This window comes from Pipistrellus hanaki (assembly GCF_964339955.1).
Source record: "Pipistrellus hanaki genome assembly, chromosome: 15".
In the NCBI taxonomy this organism is placed as follows: Eukaryota; Metazoa; Chordata; class Mammalia; order Chiroptera; family Vespertilionidae; genus Pipistrellus; species Pipistrellus hanaki.
Genome location: NC_140517.1, coordinates 36398188 through 36418800, shown reverse-complemented (window position 1 = coordinate 36418800; position 20613 = coordinate 36398188). Strand labels below are relative to the sequence as shown.

General features: G+C 50.2%; 1 protein-coding gene across 2 annotated transcripts in view; it reads right to left on the bottom strand.

The window, feature by feature from the left end:
* Nucleotides 1-445: 445 nt before the first annotated feature.
* SIPA1L3 (signal induced proliferation associated 1 like 3) overlaps nucleotides 446-20613 on the bottom strand; it is a gene marked incomplete at its 5' end in the record, with an annotated part of 149084 nt that continues 128916 nt past the window's right edge. For both annotated transcript variants that reach the window (XM_084860829.1, XM_084860830.1), the window contains 6 exons: nucleotides 446-2661; nucleotides 3924-4005; nucleotides 5502-5637; nucleotides 9381-9524; nucleotides 13273-13522; nucleotides 14491-14656. In XM_084860829.1, the coding sequence (XP_084716955.1) occupies nucleotides 2518-2661; nucleotides 3924-4005; nucleotides 5502-5637; nucleotides 9381-9524; nucleotides 13273-13522; nucleotides 14491-14656 (922 nt within the window). In that variant the 3' untranslated portion in view covers nucleotides 446-2517. The remainder of the gene's footprint in view (nucleotides 2662-3923; nucleotides 4006-5501; nucleotides 5638-9380; nucleotides 9525-13272; nucleotides 13523-14490; nucleotides 14657-20613) is intronic.

The following is a 20613-nucleotide window of genomic DNA, read 5'->3' as shown; positions in this document are numbered from 1 at the left end:
CCTGAGCTGGGGGGAGGGGCCTGGGGGGCTGCCTAGCCGAAGGAGGCGTGGGTGGGCCCTCAGTTCTGAGTGTTACTGTAAAGGACAGATTTACCAAGCTGGAAATCTGGCTTTCCTTTTGTTCAATCTCGATTTTTAAAAGTTGCCCACTAATTCTAAAACTAACACAACTTTGTGGGCTGGGCCTTGCTTTCAGGCATTTACTAGTGGTAGTGACTTTTGAGGTAGAATCTCCTTTTTAATGTAAGAAGGACTTTTATGTTCTGAGTGGTGGATTTCTGTCATTTGGGCTTCAGGGAAAAAAATGTATGCCAAGTTGGTGTCCCCTGGTACGTAGGGAAGTGTGTGCGCGCGCACGGTGACTGTTTGGGACAAGGGGAACACAGGGGGCTGATGCTAGACCACCTCTCATCAGTGACTCCAGGCAGCTGCCCAGCTAGTGAACACACAAACTATTTCTATGAAATATTTATTTCCTTTGAAACCTCCAGAAACATGCCAGAAAATCTCAAGACAGGGATAGAAAAAAAGACAAGAATAAAAAATCCAAATGAAACAAATCATACAAAAAACCCCAAACCAAATCATGCTTCTATCTTACCCATGAGATAGAACACCAGCTTCAAATTAAATAGATTTGTTTTGCAGAGATCCTTAAAAAATAACAGAAAAACCAAAAATCATAGTTTATACTTGTCAATGTTCATGATTAGGTCCGATTAGGTCCCCAAAATGATTAGAATGATCTGAAGATGAGGTGACAAAAGCAAGGGGTGGGGGAGGCACGGGCTCCAGGCTAGGGACTGAAGAAAGGGGATGGGGAGGTCTTGGAAAACCCGTCCAAAAAGGGGGTCTGGGAAGGGGAGTGGAGACATCACAGTAGTTGGCCAGGGAGGGGACCCGGCAGGTTCTCTCACGCCACAGCCCAGGTGAGGACGTGGAGGTGGCGAATGTGCAGGCTTTGTCACAGGCTGCCAGGGGCCAGGGGCTGACTGCAGGGGGACATGATCGGTGCCTTTTTCTCCGGCTTCCTGAATGCCTGTGTCCCAGCACCCCCTTCCCTGAGATTTCTGGTCCCAAAGAGAAGGCGGTGAGGTCTCTGGACAAGGACTGGGTCGCCTGGTGCTGGCTCCCAGCCTGGAGCTGCAGCTCTGAGCCAGGCCCACGCCTCTCCCCTGGTCTGGTGCTTCCTGAAAAGGAAAGACATGGGCCTGCCCACCCTGACTTTGTCCCTCTGAGTCTTCCTGCTGAGCACTAGCCACAGGGAACTGGCTTCCATCCTCAGCTTGAGGTTGGGGGAATCCACAGATTGTGGCCATATAGGCTTGTTCTGGCACAACTCTACATGAAAAAATAAAATAAAATAATATTTGTTTTTAAAGGAAAAAAAAAGAAACTGTTTTCTGGGTGAACAGTGTAGTGTCACACCAGCTCGCTGCATGGCAAGCTGCCCCTCACTGCCTTTGGAGGACTGAAGGACCAGCGTCTCATGGGGGTTCCCACAGCAAAGGCTCCCGGGGAGCACAGTGAGGGTGGCCTAGTCTCCACTGCTGTGGGGGCTGCAAGGTGGGCCGAAGGACTTGCAAACAGAAAACGAAAGCAGAGAGAGATGGAGGCTGTTTCTCTCCAGCCGTGACCTGGGGGCTCCTGGTGCCGGGAAGAGGCTGTGGCTGCGGGGCCAGGGCTGGTGGGGCTGCGGCAGCTCTGCAGCTGGGCCTGGCGGGGCAGGAGCTCAAATTGAAGGTGGAGGGCCTGAGGCACTATGACTTCTGTGGCTGAGGGGCTGATAGAAAAAGACTATCAATGTGCACTAGTTTCCCCCTCACAGCACATGACTCTGGATGTTGGAGTTTCCCCTCTCGATCCTGGGATCCCCAAGGAATAATTGAAACGCTAAGAATGTGCTCCTGGATGTTTTCTGAAATACGGGGTTGGGAGGGGGTGATGTCCGTGCTTCTCGGTGCCAGTGCAGGAAGGAGAGCCTTTGCCTGTTTCCACACGGGCCCTCATCTCTCCAGGGTGGGGGCAGAATGGGCTGTTTTCACACTGTGATTTCTCATGCAGGGGGCTGGGTGCCACAAGCCAAGCCCAAACTCTTGTAAGTGGTGAAGAAACTTGGTTTATGAACGCCTGGAGCTGTGGAGTTTAGAAACTCACTACTGCCCTCCCTGTTTCCTTCCTATAGTGTTGATGTCTAGATCCTAGAAAGAGACAGGATGGAGCCCAGAAAGACGGGCCCTTGGGGGCAGAGTGGGCAGGGCGCAGCCCTAGGGACCAGAGGTGAGAAGTGTCAAGGGAGGCCTGAGGCCCTGTGGCCTGCTGGGGCTCGAGGACCATGAGCAGACCTTACCTCACAGCCCCGGAGAGGCCTCCCTCAGGTTTCTGTGTCTAAGGGGAGTGTGGTGGGGTCCTAGCTGGATGATCTTGGTCACACCTGCAACCAGGAACTGAGCTAAGGGAGAGAGGAGAGCAGGAACCCCCACACACTCAGGTGGAGGGGTGAGGCAGCCTTCCACCTCAGAGTTCCTTCTTGTCCCTGCAGAAGATCTCGGCGAATTTGCGCAGCTGCTCACTGGCGGCCTGTGACTCCTCCTGCAACCGCTGGTTGTTCTGACGCAGACTGGCCACTTCCGACTGCAGCACTGCCTTGTCCTGCTTCTCCTGCAGGGAGGGGTGTGGGCATCAGCTGAGTGGTCTAGCCAAGGGCTCCCGAGCCCTGTGAGCCCTGGCTCAGCTGTACTTTAGAGCTGGGCTGCCAGGTGCCAAGCCCAGCTCTGCTTGTTTACAGCTGAGTAACCCCGGGCAAGTCATCTCATCTCTCTGGGACCAAGAGCCTCAACTCTACAAAGGGGTGGCTGAGAGCTTTCACTAAGGTCATACATGTGGAGCTTTCACAACACAGCGGGATGTGGGGTGACAGTCAGACAGACATCACTGTGATTATCATCACCTCATTTCACCCTCAGCCACCCCAGGATGTTGGGAAACCCAGCCCCACACAGCAAGGGGGAGCTGGGTGTGGACGCAAGGCTGCCTCCATGGCCTCTCCTGGGGTACCCTTCCAGGATATCCACATCCAGAGGCGGCCATTCGTCCAAGGTCACAGGAGGTGCTGGGGTGGGAGCTGAACCAGAGCCCCTGTGATTTCTGTGCTTGAAACTCACAGTATATGCTGTCTTTTACCTCAAAATATATAAAGCAACAAGTAAAAGTCTCCATCCTTATTTCTTCTCACTTTTCTACCCTGGAGGTAAATACGATAAACAATTCAGACTGCTGCTTTCTATGTAGTCCTCTGACCCATGGATGTTAAACATTTATTTCAAGTACAACGTTGTTCTAGAAACCAGTTCTGCAGCTTGCTTAGTTTGTTATTTAGGTTATTGGATTTCTTTTGTATATTAGTAAATACATAGATTTCTGTGACTATTTTAACTGGCTGCAGAATACATGCTGCCGGGTAACCTGTCACGTCCATTAGCACTGACCTGTGCAGGGATGGCTACACTTTCCCATTAGGGGGGGAAATAGTTCATAGGTCAACGCTCAACCACTGAGCCATGCCAGCTGGGCCTGGCTCCCATTTTTTATTCTGTCAACAGTGCAGTATGAACACCTTCGCTCACAGGTCTCTTTGTGTCCATGTTTGAGATCCTGCTGGCAAATTCCCACAAGTGGAATTGGTGGGTCAACATGGTACATAGTTACTTTTCTTGCTCCCCAAAATTTTAGACTAATTTATTCCTTCTTCAAGAACATATGATTTCTCTGTGTTCACCAGCCTTCGGTAAAGTTACTTTTTACTGTTTACTCATGACTATATTCAAAGCTGGGTGGCCTCCCCTAGAATAGCAGGGGTGGAGGGACAGGTACCTCAGCCTTGCTGGCCCCGGAGTGTCTGGGCAGTGGAGTGTGGGGCTTACCTTCTGGAGGTCCGTGTGCAGCTGTTTCAGCATTACTTCCAGCTGGTACACCTTGCCTGTCAGATCCAGGGGTGGCTCCTCGCTGGAAAGACAGAAGACAGGGTCAGGCCACTCTCACTCCTGAGGTCTTGGGGCATCCTCTCCCTGCTGGTATCCCCAAGGGGAACAAGTCTGAGGGAAGTCAGATGTGGGTGGAGGTTGAAGGCTATGTGTGTGCCTGCCCTGAAGTGTGCTTTCCCCAGAGGATGGACCATGTATGTGCTTAGGGAGAAATTCTGCCCGAGTGTGACCAGCACAAAACAAAGAATCCATCCCACAGACATCCATGGAGCATATGAGGCCTGTGAGTGGACAGGACTAGCAATGGGACTGAGGAGGACGATAGTCGCTGGCAATGGGCACCCACCCTGCACTGCACATGGTCTCCATCTAACAGGCTCTGGCCCAACACAGAGGTCACCATGACATTACCCACTGGACAGAAGGCAAACCCAGGGCCTCAGTCTACGGCTCCTCCTCAGTGCAGATTTCCCTGTCTTGGGCTTGCCTATCCTCTATGGGGCACAGTGGGCAGCCCCTTTCTGTAGAAGGCTCCACTGGGCACGTGGGATACACATTATCTGGAGGGCGCTGGGAGGGGGTGAGCTGCAGCAGACAAAGAGGTCTCAGCCCAAGAAGGGGAGAGGATTCGGCCTCCTCACTCTTCCCTCCCTCTGTGGTCCTGGATCTTCTGCAGGGGGAGATGGAATGCAGGTGGAGGAGATCAGGAGAGCACCAAGATGCCACTTGGTGCCACCAGTTCTACATCAACTCGATTCCTACTCTTTCTGTGGCAGCACCACCTGTAACTGCCTCATTCCTGTAATTAGTGGGGCCACATTTGGAAGGAGGTTGAGTCCTGAAGCCACTGTGTGACGCCAACAAGAAGAATCAAAATTATCCTGAAAAATGCTTGTACCGCTCACAGGTCCAGTGCATGACTGTGGTATAGAGTCCTGCCAGGGGAGGACGGCTGTGCACATGTGCAGTGCACTCTTTACACTCATGGACTTGCACACATCATTTTCATTCTGTCTCCCTCTTTAGTTTTACCGTCTTCCAAGACAATGCAGTCAAAGACGTGACACAAGATGGCAAACGTGACAACTTGGCCCATGTCTCCTCCCTTCCCCAGGAAGGCTCTTGAGGGCAGGGTTCCTGCCTCCCCATTCCCAGTTCCCAGACAGCCCAGCAGGGACCAGCTGGGGAAGAGGTGAAAGGTGACAGGGAGAAAATTCGCATAATTTAGGAATATGCAGAGGAGGAGACCCAGAAGCTGACAGAGGGGACAACGGGGGTCACAACTTAGCACATTTTTCAAAGTTGGAAGTGCAACAATTGTGAGAACATTGATTATAGTGTGTGTCTAACCAGCCATGAGGATAGGACCCACTCTGATTTGGTCACTGCTGGGCCCCGTGTGTGGATCACTCCACAGTGTTAGATGAGGAAGCAGATGTTCCCCAGATACTGCAGACCGGGTGGTGGGGTAACCTGCAGTGGCTGTCACTTGCCTGGATGTCTCCAGGGAAACCTCACCTCATGGTAGGGGTGGTCCTGGGGGTTGGGGGTCCCCTCTCCAGGCTCAGGTGGCTGTGGACAGGACTGTGTGCAGGTGGCATGTCCGGGCTCAGAGCTGGGTCATTGAGAGAGAAGAGTGACACGGCTCTTTGCACTGGTGGAGAGAGAAGGAAGAGGGGTCAGCGGGGATCCGGCTCTTTCTTGATGACCTTCCCTCTGCTCCTCACACATGAACCATCACTACATTCCCAACCACACCTTTGTTAGATCACACAGGTAATGTGGGCGAATTTTTGCCAAAAAATCCAATCAGATAAGGACACAACAAAATCCCACTGTGATTCTGAGCAAACCCCTAGACCAAAATGACCAGTTTAGACAAAGTTCAAGGGAGAGAGAGACAGGTTAAATTATAGTAATAACCCAATTCAGAACCTGGCACATTCTTAGCATAAATGACTTGTTTTAGTCAACAAATAAATGGTGGAAAAAATGGCAAAAAGTGGAGTGTACTGAGTGATACAGTACATGAAGGCTAGTTAAGTCCAGTTCTAAGAATGTCTGTGAAATCACAAAAGCAATAAGAAATGCAAAACAGAAATGCAAAATCACATATGCTGAAGAGAGAACAGAAGTCACAGGGCCTGCTGGTGCAAGTGAACATTCACGGGGACTCCAGGCAGAAAATTTGCTCTGCGTGGGGCCTGAGTGCTGGCCATTTTAAACAGGACTGTTAGGGGATCTTTCTGTAATGACAAGAATTGGCGAGGGCCCCAATGCACCACAGAGCGTGGCAGGAAGGCCAGGAGGTGGGCCTGTGCGGTGCCCAGTGGGGACAGGCAGGGCCAGGAGCAGAGGTGCACATGCTGGACATGCACTGCCACCCGCCAAGGTGGCTCACGTCAGCTGGACATCTCTCTGCTTAGTAACAACCCTTCCCTTAGATCCACCAACCGGTAATACTTGGCCACACTGACCTCTCCCCACTCATCTGTGTGCTCTTCCTACTATTGACTGTAAAGTGCCAACATCATGGTGCTCCCCTCTGTGTGGTTCATTACACTTCTCCAAAGAACAGGACTCTCTCCTCCATCTTCTCAACACAGTCATACTCAAGAACTTTAACATTTGTACTGGATGGCTAATCGTTATCTTGAAATCCCTTGTTCTCTAAATAACATCCCTATAGCTGCTGTCTTATCACCTGGCCTTAATATCTCTTCTCTTTGAAAATATTCTTCTGTGAACAACATCACACATGCCCCAAAGCAGGGAGAACAGCACTGCATTCCCACGAACCCATCACCCGCTCCAACAATGCTCAACATCCTCTGGCTTCCTCCCCACCTGTCCTTTGCTTCTATTATCCAATAACTCCTTTCCTTCCCACATTACAAACAGCTTCTTGAGGTTTACCTGACATACAACAAACTGCAAATGTTGAAAGTGCACAATTTGCCTAGGTGCCTTTGTTGGCAGAGCCTCAGTTTCCTCAGCTGTAAGTGGGAATTTGAATACATTCCTCAGACAAGACCAGAAGAAATGCTGCTTATGAAATGATGAAGTGCTGGCTGCTTCCCACCTTCAGGGAGCACCACTAAGAAACTCTTCCCACCCCCGAGCGTGCCAGGCCTCCCGAGGGTCACATGCATCAGCAGCACTGGGGTTCTGCTTGGCAGCCATCCTCAAGGGGAAGGCTGAGGTAGACCAGAGGCAGGGCCTCGTTTGCTCTAACCACTCTCCCTCTCACCCCAACCCAGGCCTGAATGCCTTCATCATGTGACCAGTGGAGGCTGCAGGATGGGATGGAAGCAACGGGCAGAAGAAATGAGGGAGGCATTTCTAAAGCCACCTGCCAGAGTGGATTGGCTCAACCATGGAAAAATGAAGGATGTGTATATATAGGTCTGATTTAGCAGATCTGTGCCAGGTCGTGCTGGGCACGCAGCAGTGACTGCCATTAGGTCCTTGCCTCCCCACCCAGTAGGGAAACATACCCATCATTAGATAGCGATGGCTCAGACAGGTCAGAGTAAGGTCAGGTACAGGCATAGGGGCCAGGGCGATGGGAGACCAGAGGAGGTGACTGATGTAGATGAGGGGATACCAAGGAGGGTTTCTTGGAGGAGGGACAACTAAGCTTGGCCTAAAACAAGCATGTCAAATTCACGGGCCATGGCCCACAACGAATATTTTTGTAGCCCCGCCAATATAACAGTATGTAAGAAACATTTTAATAAAAACTTCTTAACTTAATTTTTACAATATCCTGCTATATATAATCTAATCTAATAAAAGGGTAATATGCAAATTAACCACCACCCCATCATAAAGATTGTGAAATCCCCTGAGGGCTCCCAGTCTGTGAGATGGGGCAGGCTGGGCTGAGAGACACCCCCCCACCCCAGTGCATGAATTTCATGCACCAGGCCTCTAGTCCTATATAATAAAAGTGTAGGTGGTGTTGTGTGACAACCTCACGCAACATTGTCACAAGATGACTGCCATGACATCATCAAAAGAGGGCCACCACAGGATGGCCGGCAGGGGAGGGCAGTTGGGGGCAACCAGGCCTGCAGGGGTTGGGGGTGACCAGGTCGCAGGGGAGGGCAGTTGGGGTGAGCAAGTCCGCAGAGGAAGACAGTTTGGGGTGACCAGACTGGTAGGGGAGGGCCGGTGGAGGCAACCAGGCCTGCAGAGGAGGGCAATTGGGGGTGATTGGGCCAGCAGGGGAGCAGTTAGGCGTCAATCAGGCTAACAGGGGAGCGGTTAGGGGGTGATCAGGCTAGCAGGCAGAAATGGTTAGGGGCAATCAGGCAGGCAAGTGGTAGGAACCAGCAGTCCCGGATTGTGAGAGAGATGTCTGGCTGCCAGACATCCCCTGAGGGGTCCCAGATTGGAGAGGGTGCAGGCTAGGCTAAGGGATACCCTTCCCCTGCCCCCTCCTGTGTATGAATTTCATGCACTGGGCCTCTAGTTATTAATAACGAACTACAACATTCGCTAATGACTACTATAATTGTGTTGCATCCATTTCCCTTATGCGCAGGTGCACCTTTTCTACTAATACTAGCAATGGATATTTTAGCAGCTGATTGCCACATCATTAGTCTTGGACTGACTTGTTTGGTGTGTGCAACAGGAAATATTTTGCTTTCAGAGAATAAGAAAAATAGGTATCACACGACACAACCTTTCTCTATAACAACATATCCCAAATTTCAGCTGGACATATGGTCTCATTTCACAGCCTGCCCTGCAAATAGGCATGGCCAACTGTTACATCCTAGATGATGGAAGTAATCACAGGAGAAGTGGGGGGCGCTGGGAAGTGCCCTTAAAACGAGGACATGTGTCCTTCTCTCTCCTGCTCAAAGCTGGACATCATGGTCAGAACCCTAGTAGCCTCACTGTGAGGGTGAAGAGCTTGTGCCCTCAGGCATTTGTGCAGGTGCCATGCCAGCCCACCCAAGAATTTTTACCTGTGCAAAACCAGGCGTGTTTAAATCCATTAATTTGGATTTTTTGCCACTTGAGCCAAAGCAAATCTAAACACAATTTGGATTGCTATAGTTTTGCCCTATAGTAATAATATAAAGTATTGTCTGTTGAGGGCTTGTTCTGTGCCTGACATATTTTACATAACTTTCATGTAATCCTCACTGTAGTCTCAGGTCATGGGAACAGTCATGCTCCTTATCTGCAAATAAGGTAACAGGATCAGAAAGATGAAGACATTTGGCCAGGACTGCACAATGACTGGGGAAGGATGTGAACTCTGTTTCACCTGATTCTGGAACCTGAGTGTGTCCCCTTTCAAAACCCCAAGGCCCTCTGTTGATCCTTTTAGGGCACAGCAGCGGTAGGATCTGGTGGGGTTGGGTGGAGGACACTTACCTTCGTATGCCTTGGCTGCATTTACCAGGCTGGACCACTCAAGGCCAGCCGCTGTGTCAGGCAGTGGCATCATCCCAGGGTCTAGGCGTCGAAGTGGCCGGTCCCGCCCATCAGACAGTGAGAGCTCAGAGGCTGAGATGGTGGCTGGGTGAGGAGAACAGAGATAAAGAGGTGGGAGAAACAAAGAAATTAATATATTGTTATACCTTATATATAATTATGGAACATTATATAATTGTTATAACATTATATATAATTAAATAAATGCCTTATTTATTAAATCAGTGTTTCCCAAAGTGTGGTACTTGTACCTCCAGGGGTACGGGAAGAGTTTGGTGGGGGTACGCGTTGCACCGGAGTTTGGTGGGGATATGCACTGCACCGTGCTTAGCTGCGCCTAATTCTACATTCTCATGAGTACGAGAAGTACTCAGCGTTACGAAAATTATAGAAGGGGTACACATATGTCAAAAGTTTGGGAAACACTGTATTAGATGATAAATGCCGTGGAAAACATCCAGCAGGGAAGGGGGTGGGAGTGTTGGATAATTTCCGTGGGTACCATTTTAAACAGGGTACTAGGGGAGGCCTTACAAAGATGGCATTTGTAAAAGCTCTGAAGGAGAGGAGGGACTGAGCCAGGAGTTACAGAAGGGAAAAGTATCCAGGCAGATGAAACAGCCAGTAAAAAATTCCCCAGGCAGGAATGTGCCTGTAGGTTTAAGGAACTCTGAGGCTGGGACAGAGGAAAAGGGGAGAGAGAGTAATGGAAATAGCTCTTTTTTCAGTATTTATTACATGCTAGGCATTGTGTAGCATTTTCTATGTATTAACTTGTTTGATTCTCAGGTTAACACAGTGAGGTAGGCACTATTGTTGCTCCATTTCACTACCACAGAAACCGAGGCACCAGAGAAGTGAGGCCAGAGAGGTGATAAAGGGGATGGGACAGAGGAGGAGAGCAAGGCACAGAGAGGTCAGGAGCAACTCAAGGCAGAGCCAGTGGTTGAACCAGGGCTGCTGTGTTCCCTGAGTGCACCCTCTTGCTGGGCACCATGGGGCTCATCTCACAGCTTCACCTCCAATTACCCAGGAGGGAGGTGTCCTTATGACCCAGGTGTTGTGCAGGGGGACACTGAAGTTCAAAGCAAGAAGTTGCCTTGTCCATGGTTACACTTGCCGGTGGTCCAACACTGACTCTGCTCCAAGCCCAAGCCCAAGCCCACATGGCTTTGGTGGTCAGGTTGTTGTTGACACTGCTTTAACCCTGCTCTCCAGTACTCAGGCGTTAAGCTGACCCATGGCAGAGTATAACACTTGCTCCAGATGATAGAATATCACAGAAACAATTAATAGCTGTTTTTCAGTGTTTACTATATGCTAGGCATTGTGCTAGCATTTTCCAATATTAACTGTTTGATTCTCAGGTTAACACAGTGAGGTGGGCAGTATTTTTGCTTACATTTTTTTTTTAAACAGCTACGGTTGTCATTTGAGAATCACGTTGGAGACTTAAATGTCTTAAAAAAAAAAAAAAAGACAAAAAACTAAAGATTTTTCTCTGAGGTTCTGACAGCTGGACCCTTGGGAGCAGAAGAAACCCTGAAGTGTGGGGGACTGAGGGAAGAGAGTTTCTGTTGGGGGGTGACTAAGGCTGGGCTGAGGAGAGGGGAGCCTGTGATGGAGCTGTGGTTGCGGGATGTGGGTTTTGTGGCTGAACTTGAAGGTCAGCTAGGAAACCAGGATCAGGGCTGATAGGAAGGGTAGAGTTTACAGTTTCAGGAGGAGCTTGGGCAGCAGAGGAGTTGATAAGGCTATCATGGAAACTGAGGCACAGAGAGGTTACTTCTATGAGTGGGGACCTGGCACAAACTCAGGTGCATCTGCCCAGTGGACGATAGGAGTGACAAAGGCTGGAAGGAAGCTGAGCCCCTAACCACCATGCTCTTCAGCCTGCCGGCATTCCACTGCTGAGCTGGTGGGGGCAGCAGCTGCCATTGCCCAGCGAGTAATCAGCAGGTGCTGCTGTGAGAGGCTCCGTGATTAGGGAAGCCTGAGGTGTCCTCAGCTCTGACATGGCTTGGAAAGGGCTCTTGAGCAGGCTTGGGAGAGGCAGAGACTTAGACACCATGGCCAGGCTGAGGCCAGATGGCGCTCTCCCTGATAAAGGGGAACGGTGTCATGTGGGCAAAGAGGTGTACCTGTGTGCCTGCTCTTAGGAAGCCTCCAGTCCGGTGAGGGAAGCAGGCCCATCCTCCCATGACAACCAAAGTGAATGGGACTGTGATGGGGAAAACAAATGGCAGAAGGATCAGGAATGGGATGGGAGCACCCCGAGGTGGGGGCCAAGAGGAGTGCCTGACTCATCCTGGAGGCAGCAGCATCTGAGCTGAGACTGACAGGATGTGGCAGAGCTGGTCAGAGGCATTCACATCTGTCTTTCTTTGTTCTCTGTGCATACCACCTCTGCCCTGGCCCTCTCTCACCTTCTCCTCAGTATGTGTTGAATGCCAACAGTGTGCCAGGTCCAGCCAGAGGCAGACCGGGCAGTAAGGATGAGAGACAAAGGAGGGAGGCAGAGTGAGGGTTAGGGAAGCTTGAGGAATTCCCCCTAAACCTCAGCCTCACTGGGGCAGAAATGTTCTCTGATGTGCTTGTCACTGCGTGCCCAGCACCGAGAGCAGAGCCTGGCCCACAGCACAGTGGAATGAAGGTAATGAGGGGCTGGGCCGGTGCCTGGAGAGGAAGCGAGGGAGATGGGCCAGCCTGGGGCTGGGGCAAACACCTAGGAAAGAGCAATAACTGAACAAAGCCTTTAGGAGAAGTAGGAGTTTCAAGAACAGGGTTGGGAGAATAGCATGACAGGCAGAGGGAACAGACATGTAGAATGCTCTGAGGAGGAAAGGTCTGGTGGCCTGGAGGATCTCAAGAAGGGTACTGTGAGGAAGAGCTGATTTTGGGCTTCCAAACATGAGTATGGATCCAGGCACTATGGCAGTGGGGAGTCAACAGACTTCTAAGCGGAGAAACAGACTCTTTCAAAAAAAAAATCCCAGAGCCTCCTCCATCCAGCCTGTGCATACAAGAGGCTCCATCATTGATACGGGACATAGTCCTTCAGACAAAACCCTTGGGGAAAACAACCTCTGGAATCCAGACCTGCCTGGACTTGGGAGGCTGTGTTACATGTGACGCAGCACCTAGAGAGGCAGGTGGTATTCTGCAACGAAGCAACATCTTTCCCGCTAAGCGGGGTAATCGAGGACCATCAAGAGCCTCACATGCATTAGTGTTGGGTTGTGCTGCCAGAGAGCCTGGTCCTACCTTCTCCCTCCCTTCAGTTTCAGAGCCTTTGGGTGTAGAAAGGGATCTGAAGGCAGACCAAAGGCTTTTTGATAGGGGATGCTCAGTAAATATTTGCTGGATGAATAGAGGGACGGATGAGCCACACCTCTGCCCTCACTTCCTCCAAGGCAGACCTGGGGAAGTCCAGTAGGTAAAGCGATGATCACTAGGTAATCTGTTTGAAGCTAGAACAGGTAACGGGCTGGGGGTCAGCTGATGCCAACCCCTGATATTCAGGGCTCCAGCCAGCTATACCTGGCAAGACTGATCTCCTATTTCTGGCGTCAGATGAACCCAATCCTTAGGTGCTCCAGGTTCCAAGGTGAACCTCTGGAAATCTTGTCTTAGCCAATAATCCCTTGCTTCCTGAGTGACACTATGCCTACCCATCAGGCCCCCTTGAAGTTCATGTGTAGCCCAGTTCCCTCCCTCAGCTGACTCCAATGACCTCTTGCCTTTGACCTCCAGGTAACCTACAGGTGACCTTCAAGCCCTGTCCCTCTTGCTTTCCAAACATGGGGTAACTCCCCTGCCAGCCCAGGCTCACATGTCTTCTCTGGGAAGCCGTTGCCAGGGGCAGGGATGGTGCTGGGGCTGCCGCCGCCTGGCGGATGAGAGTGCTGGTGCTGGCGGCGGGCGGGCAGTGTGCTGGAGGGGAAGGCGCAGGTGCTGGTGAAGAGCACGTCGCTGGGCAGGCCTGCCTCCAGGCTAGTGGAGTTGGCAAAGCTGGGCTCACGCCGCCCACTGCACAGACTCTCGTCAGACAGCGTCCGCTGAAGACTCTTCTGTGGCGACTGCTGCTGAGACAGGGGAGGGTCACGGAGTGTGGTCATGGCCTGGCCCATGGTCACTATCCTCAGAAGTGCCTTCCTGTCCTGGACATCTGTGGCTCTTTCCCACCCAGCCTCCATTTTTGCCCCTTTCTGGTCAAAGCCCCCGTTTCCCCCTGAGGATTCCTCCTCCATAACTTGTAGACCACTCAGTTCTGCCCTCCAGCTCCAGGTAAGGTTAGGGAATGTAGTGTGACCTGAGCTGGACCAATGAGAATCGGCCACTGCTTGGTACCACTGGGGACAGAGCGCTGCCTTCCCTAGTGCTGTGGGATAGAGGCCTCTCCATCTGCACAAGAGAGTGCATGCCTGCCGAAACCGGTTTGGCTCAGTGGTAGAGCATTGGTCTGTGGACTGAAAGGTCCCAGGTTCGATTCCGGTCAAGGGCATGTACATTGGTTGCGGGCACATCCCTGGTGGGGGGTGTGCAAGAGGTGGCTGGTCGATGTTTCTCTCTCACTGATGTTTCTAGCTCTCTATCTCTTTCCCTTCCTCTCTGTAAAAAATCAATAAAATATATATTAAAAAAAAAAAAAGAAAAAAAGAGAGAGTGAGTGCATGCCTGAGAGCAAGACCAGGCAAGGGTAGGTGGGGACAATGGATGTAGAGGGACCAAGGACAACTGCGGTTTTGGTCCCTGGGAATCCTATCTCCACTTTTAGTGCCCGAGGTTTGGGCTCCACCAGACCTCTAAGAACATCCCCTGTCACATGAGGTCCTCTAGTGTGGAATAAATCCCTGCCTGCCCAGCAGGCTGGTTTACACCGTGCCTCTGGCCTGACTGATGATGTGATGCCCCGAATTCCGGTCACAAAGCCACATACACCCAAACAGGGCGGGCAGGGGTCAAAGGCCAAGGACCTGCAGGAAGAGGCTGGAGTGGCTGAGTAAGGTAGGTCCTTCGCCCTTGCCCTCCCTCGCAGCCCACTTCATACTCCTGCATCTCTCTCCTGATCTGGTGCCAGGTTGTCCATGATGATGAGCTTCTTCAGGTCATCCTCGATGGTGGATTTATAGTTCTTCCGTGGGGAGCGCAGGTCACGGAGGGACGCTCTCAACCGTGGCTGCCCAAAGACGTTTTTCGTATTGGTGTCCACCTGCCTGAAACAAGAGATTAGGGTCAGCAGGGTTATGGGATCACAGTCCTCATAGCTGTCCTGGCAGAAGCTGAGTCTCATAGCTGTCCTGGCCCAAGAAGACCTGATGCCACTGGGCGCCACCTGGTGTGACAGAAGAGAGACCTTGTTTGTCCTCCATTCACTCACACCACAAATACTTCCCAGGGACCTACTATGCGCCAAGCTGCTTCAGGAGGAACGCAGCAGTGAGCATGGAGTTGCCCTCCTGTCAGGAAGCCTGACAATGAGCAAATGAACAGATATCCCAGAATGTGCGGTAGGAAGAGGTGTCAGAAGAAAAATGAAGCTTCGTAAATGGACAGGGTGACGGGGTGGAGGATGGCTTTTCTGAGGGGGTCACATAGGAACAAGAGTGGTGAGTCTGAGGACTGGAAGGTGGAGTGGAGTGAGGAGGGCAGTGTGGTGGGCGGTGAGGTCTGGGTACGGGCTGGGCAGACTCATGAACCACAGTGGGGACCTGGAGGCATGCGGGGTCCTGGCTTGCCTTTTAGGATTACTCTGTTTGTTAAACATAAAAGTGACCTTCACAGAGGTGGGGACAAGAGGGGAAGCAGGGAGACAGCGAGAAAGTTCCTGCAGGTGAGATCAAAATGGCCCAGACCAGTCACAAAGAGGAATGAGACCTCACAGAGGGAGACCTGGTGGGGGAACTGGTCCCCAGCAGCAAGTGCCAGGCTACAGACTGCAGATCTCTGGCCTGGGTGCTCTAGGAACTACCATCAGCTATCCTAGCCTGTTTCCTCATCTGTTATAAAGGGGAAGGGAGCTCATACACCGTGAGGTAACAGGGCCCAGAGATGAGGTTCCTCAATCCTGGGCAGGGGCCTGGAGCCTCTGACTTTCCCATCTCCACTTTCTTTTTTCTTTTAAATATATATTTTATTAATTTTTTACAGAGAAGAAGGGAGAGGGATAGAGAGTTAGAAACATTGATCAGCTGCCTCTTGCACGCTCCTTACTGGGGATGTGGATGTGCCTGCAACTAAGATACATGTCCTTGACCGGAATCGTACCTGGGACCTTTGAGAACGAAGGTGATGCTCTATCCACTGAGCCAAACCGGTCTCGGCCCCATCTCCACTTTCTATTGTGCCTTCCATTCTAGAAGCCGGTCTGTGAGCTCGAATCACTGCTCCCTGCCCAAAGCCGACCTCACACTGCCTTTCAGAACACTCTGTGGTCTAAAAGCTACTGAAGCACAGTCTGGATTAAAGGCAGGAGCCCTGGAGACACAGGCCGAGAGTTGAGTCCTAACTGCTTGTTCCTTCTGTGGGACCCTGAGTAAGTCACACCATCATTCTGACCCTCAGTTTGCTCACCAGGAAAATATGCTGACCTTATGGCATTGTAGGGTTTGCTGCAAAACTTGCTGGCATCTGACCCAGAGTGATGCTTGGGAAAATGAGGGCTGCCCTTAGAACAGTTTACCTGGCTGACCAGCACCCTAAGCTGGTCCCTCTCCCCTCTACTGGCTCCACAGGCCGCTACTAGATAACACTCTGGCCTCCCCTGGGTTTTGGGGTCATTGCTCTTGTGACTTGCCCTGAGGTCTCCTCCTGCCTTCTGATTCTAGCCCAGCCTTTGGGTTCAGGTCTTATTTTCCTGGTGAAAACTGGGCCTCTGACCTGAGGTATTGCTAGGAGAGAAAAAGCAACAGCTACCAGGATCACAGTCCTCATTGTGCAGCAGACACCACCCCCATCCCAAAGACTCCCTGTATGCTATTAAACTTGCACAGCAGGGAGAGAAGGCACAGCGGCAGATAAAAAACTGTAGGGAGAAACCAAGATGGCGGCATAGGTAAACACCTAAACTGCTGCCTCACACAATATTTTAAAACTACAACTAAAAGACAAAATGGACATCATCCAGAACCACAGGAAGACTGGCTGAGTGGAAATAATACAATTAGAAGAAAAGAGAAAAGCACACTGAGACTCAGAGGAACTGGGGAAGGCAGAGGTACTGAGGCGCGTGCGCAGGGAGGGTGGGCAACTGAGTACGTGGCTGGCTTTCTCAAATGGGAGGGAGACAAAAATTCCCGAATGCATTGAACTCCAGTTCCGGGCAAGACTCTGGGTACCCAGGCTCATTTGAGGAGAAACTGGTCTGTCTGGCAGTGGGCAGAACTTGAGGGTGGCTTTGTCTCAGAGGTGTTTGCAGTGATTACCATGGGACACTGAGACACAGAAGCCTATTAGGGCAGGGCTGATGGGAAACCAATGCTGTCTGCTCTACCCTGAGACTCTGCCCCATCCAAGTTGAGCACAGAGGCTTTTGCAAGTCTTGTCTCATAAGGGTGTCTCCAGCACAGAAGTTCTCCCATCATAGATGCAGCTGATCCTCACAGCCAATTGGCCTGGAGGTCAGTTCCTCCCAGTGATACCAACAACAATCAAAGCTTAACAACAGAAAGACTGTGCACACAGCCCACAAAGGGGTGCACCAAGAATGTCCACCACAGGTAACTGGGAGGCTGAGCCACTGGGCCCTATAGGACACCTAGCACACAAAGCCACTCTATCAACTCAGGGAAGCAGCCAAAATGTGGAGACAAAGAAACAGGTCACAAATAAAAGAAATGGAGGAAAGCAAATAACTGGATATAGAGTTCAAAACCATGGTTATAAGTGTGTTTTTTTTTTCCCCTCATTTTTTTTTTATTAAGGTATTATATGTGTACATATCTTATCAATGCCCCCCCCCCAACCCCCCGTGCTTCCATACATGCCCTCCCTCCCCAGAGTTTTGCATCCATTGGTTATGCTTATATGCATGCATACAAGTTCTTCAGTTGATCTCTTATCTCCCCATATCTCCCTACCCTCCCCGCTGTAATTTGACAGTCTGTTTGTTGTTTTACTGTCTCTGTATCTATCTTTTTGTTTATCAGTTTATAATGTTCTTTATTATTCATAAATGAGTGAGATCATGTGTTTTTCTTTTCATTAACTGGCTTATTTCACTCAGCATAATGTTCTCCAATTCCATTCAGGTTGTTGCAAATGATAAGAATTCCTTTTTTATGGCAACATAGTATTCCATTGTGTAGATGTACCATAGTTTTTTTGATCCAATCATCTGCTGACAGGCACCTAGGCTGCTTCCAAATCCTAGCTATTGTAAATTGTGCTGCTATGAACCTAGGGGTGCATATATCCTTTTTGATTGGTGTTTCTAGTTTCTTAGGATATATTCTAAGGAGAGGGATTACTGGGTCAAATGGGAGTTCCATTTTCAGTTTTTTGAGGAAACTCCATACTGTTCTCCACAGTGGTTGCACCAGTCTGCATTCCCACCAGCAGTGTACGAGGGTTCCTTTTTCTCCGCAACCTCGCCAACACTTGTCGTTTGTTGATTTGTTGATGATAGCCATCCTGACAGATGTGAGATGGCTTTGATTTGCATCTCTAGGATAATTAGTGACTTTGAGCATGTTTTCATGTGCCTCTTGGCTTTCCTTCTGTCTTCTTTTGAAAAAAATCTATTTAGGTCCATTGCCCATTTTTTAATTGGATCATTTATCTTCCTTTTATTAAGTTGTATAAACTGTCTGGAGATTAAACCTTTATCAGTGATAACATTTGCAAATATGTTCTCCCATACAGTGGGCTTTTTTATTGTTTTGTTTATGGTTTCTTTTGCAGTAGTAATAATGCTGATTGAAACTAAAAATGTAATAATTAAAAAGGTAAAATCAAGTGAGGAAAAAAGAAAAAATTCGTTTCTTAAGTAAAAGATGTAAAAAATGAAAATAAAATAAAAATAGAAAAATTAGCACAAAAATGTGCAGTAGTGAAGATCATTCACTTCCTCTGTTATTCTGTTTGGCACACCTGTTTCTCAGTCCAGATAGTATTGCAGTTCCCCGTGTTCCACTGCAACTCAGTGTTGTAAACTAGTCCTTATTTTTAAGTAGGCTGTTTCTTAGTTTCTTGTGTCCCTCTATTTTTGATTAAATAAAAGTAATAATAAAAGAAGTCAGTTTGTAATTTAGCTCCTATGTGGCAGTGTTTCTAGAGTGACTTCCCAGTCTTTTTGGCTACTCTAGCCTTCTTTCTCTATGGCACTCAATACAGGTTTGTGGAGGTGGGCTGCCTCGAGCTGGCTCCCAGACGGTCTCTCCCCACTCTGATCCCCGGTTTCCAGAAAGGCAATTTCCCCCTGCAGTCTCTCAGGATATGCCAAACTGGGTAGTCTTTGCTTAGTACTCAGAAGCAAGGGGATGCAGGGGAAAAAGCTCAGGTGTGCGAAAGTTTAAGCAGACTGCACACCTTTCAAATTCTTATGCTCTCCCTCCGTGTCAGATCAGAATGGGTTACTTTTTAGAGATGCCCTCTGTTAACAACCTTGAGGACCCCCTTCTACCATCACGGATCACGCCAGACCCAATAGCGGGGGACTTTTGTGGGCACAGACTTCCCTGGTCCTCAGGGTCTTGCAGCGTGCATGTTTCTCTCTGCCACTGCTGCCACTGTCATAGCCACTGAAGCCGTGTAGCCACTGCCGCCGGGACCCAGATCCCTCACATTATCCCTGGCAAAATCTGACCTTTCTGTGGTTGAGTGAATAGTTCCCTTGAATTTGAGTGTTTGCGCCAATTTGGGCCTCACAGTTGTTCGGTGGTCTCCATAGTTGTGGGTTTTTTCAGGCCTCAGATAAGATCCATTTTTCCTTGCAAGATGGAGTAGTTTTCACTCTGAGCCCGTAGCTCTGGGAGAGGTCTCAGCTGCAGTGCAGGCTGCTTGGTCAGGGAACCCTGTCCAGCAGACCCCACCTTCTCTTAGAGTTCTGCTATCCCTTAGCTTGCCAACAAACACTCCCCGAGCGACTCTCAGGTGCTCCTTCTATCTGCTCTGGGACTAGGCTCAGAACAGATCTGTCTGTTCTGTCGCCATTTTCCCCTCCCTCACATAAGCAGTTATAAGGTTTTTCAAGAATTTTCTAGAAAAGGCCGATAAATTTAGTGAGACCCTCCAGGATATGAAAAAGGACCAACTAGAAATTAGGCACACACTGACTGAAATAAAAAATATTATACAGAGACCCAACAGCAGACTAGCGGATTGCAAGAACCAAGTCAAAGATTTGAAATACAAAGAAGGAAAAAACACCCAACCAGAAAAACAAAAAGCAAAAAGAATCGGGAGAGGTGGAGAAAGATGGCGCTGGTAGGACTGAGCTGAGAGAGAGAAACTGAGTGAGAGTAAGAAAGGATTGTGTGTGGACTGGCATGGGAGGCATGTGAGTGAGTGAGGGAACGTTAAATCACACAGGAGCAGCAGGAACTGGCAGAAGGCATCTCCTTGACAAGGAGAGACTAGCACCACTGTGGGCTCTCCCCAGGTGGCGGGATCCCAGCACGGAGCCCACACCATCTTGAAGGGGAGAAGGGCCTTTTTTTTAAGAAACCCAGCAACACCACCACCAAGACAGGCCTTGGAACTGCCCCGCAACCCAGCACCAATTCCAGCCAATTTCCTGCTACCCTAGCTGCAGACTTTCGGACCTCCACATCCAAAGATACACTGATCGTGGCAGCTGAAGTGCACTCCCCCTCCCCAACCACAAAACCCGGGTTTGAGTATCTGCCCCACCCCACCCATTTGCCCCCCGACTCTTGCCTCCGCTCGCTCGCACCGCAGAGCAAAACCCTGGATTGCAGGCATTCGCAGATTTGCGCCTGAGCCAGATCCCCTCTTTACCCACCTCGCCTCTACTCGCGCCCGGTTTTGCGCATTCTCCGCCCCTCACCCGGATTCTAGTGTTTGCCGCCCCTCGAGCTTGCTCTAGCCCGGCAGCAAGACCCAGGTTCCCTCGAGTCCGTGGGCTCATGCCTGCCCTCCCCTTTCACTTCCCCTCGCCTCTGCTCGTGCCCAGATTCCAGCATTCGCAGGTTTGCGCCTGATTCGCTCATTC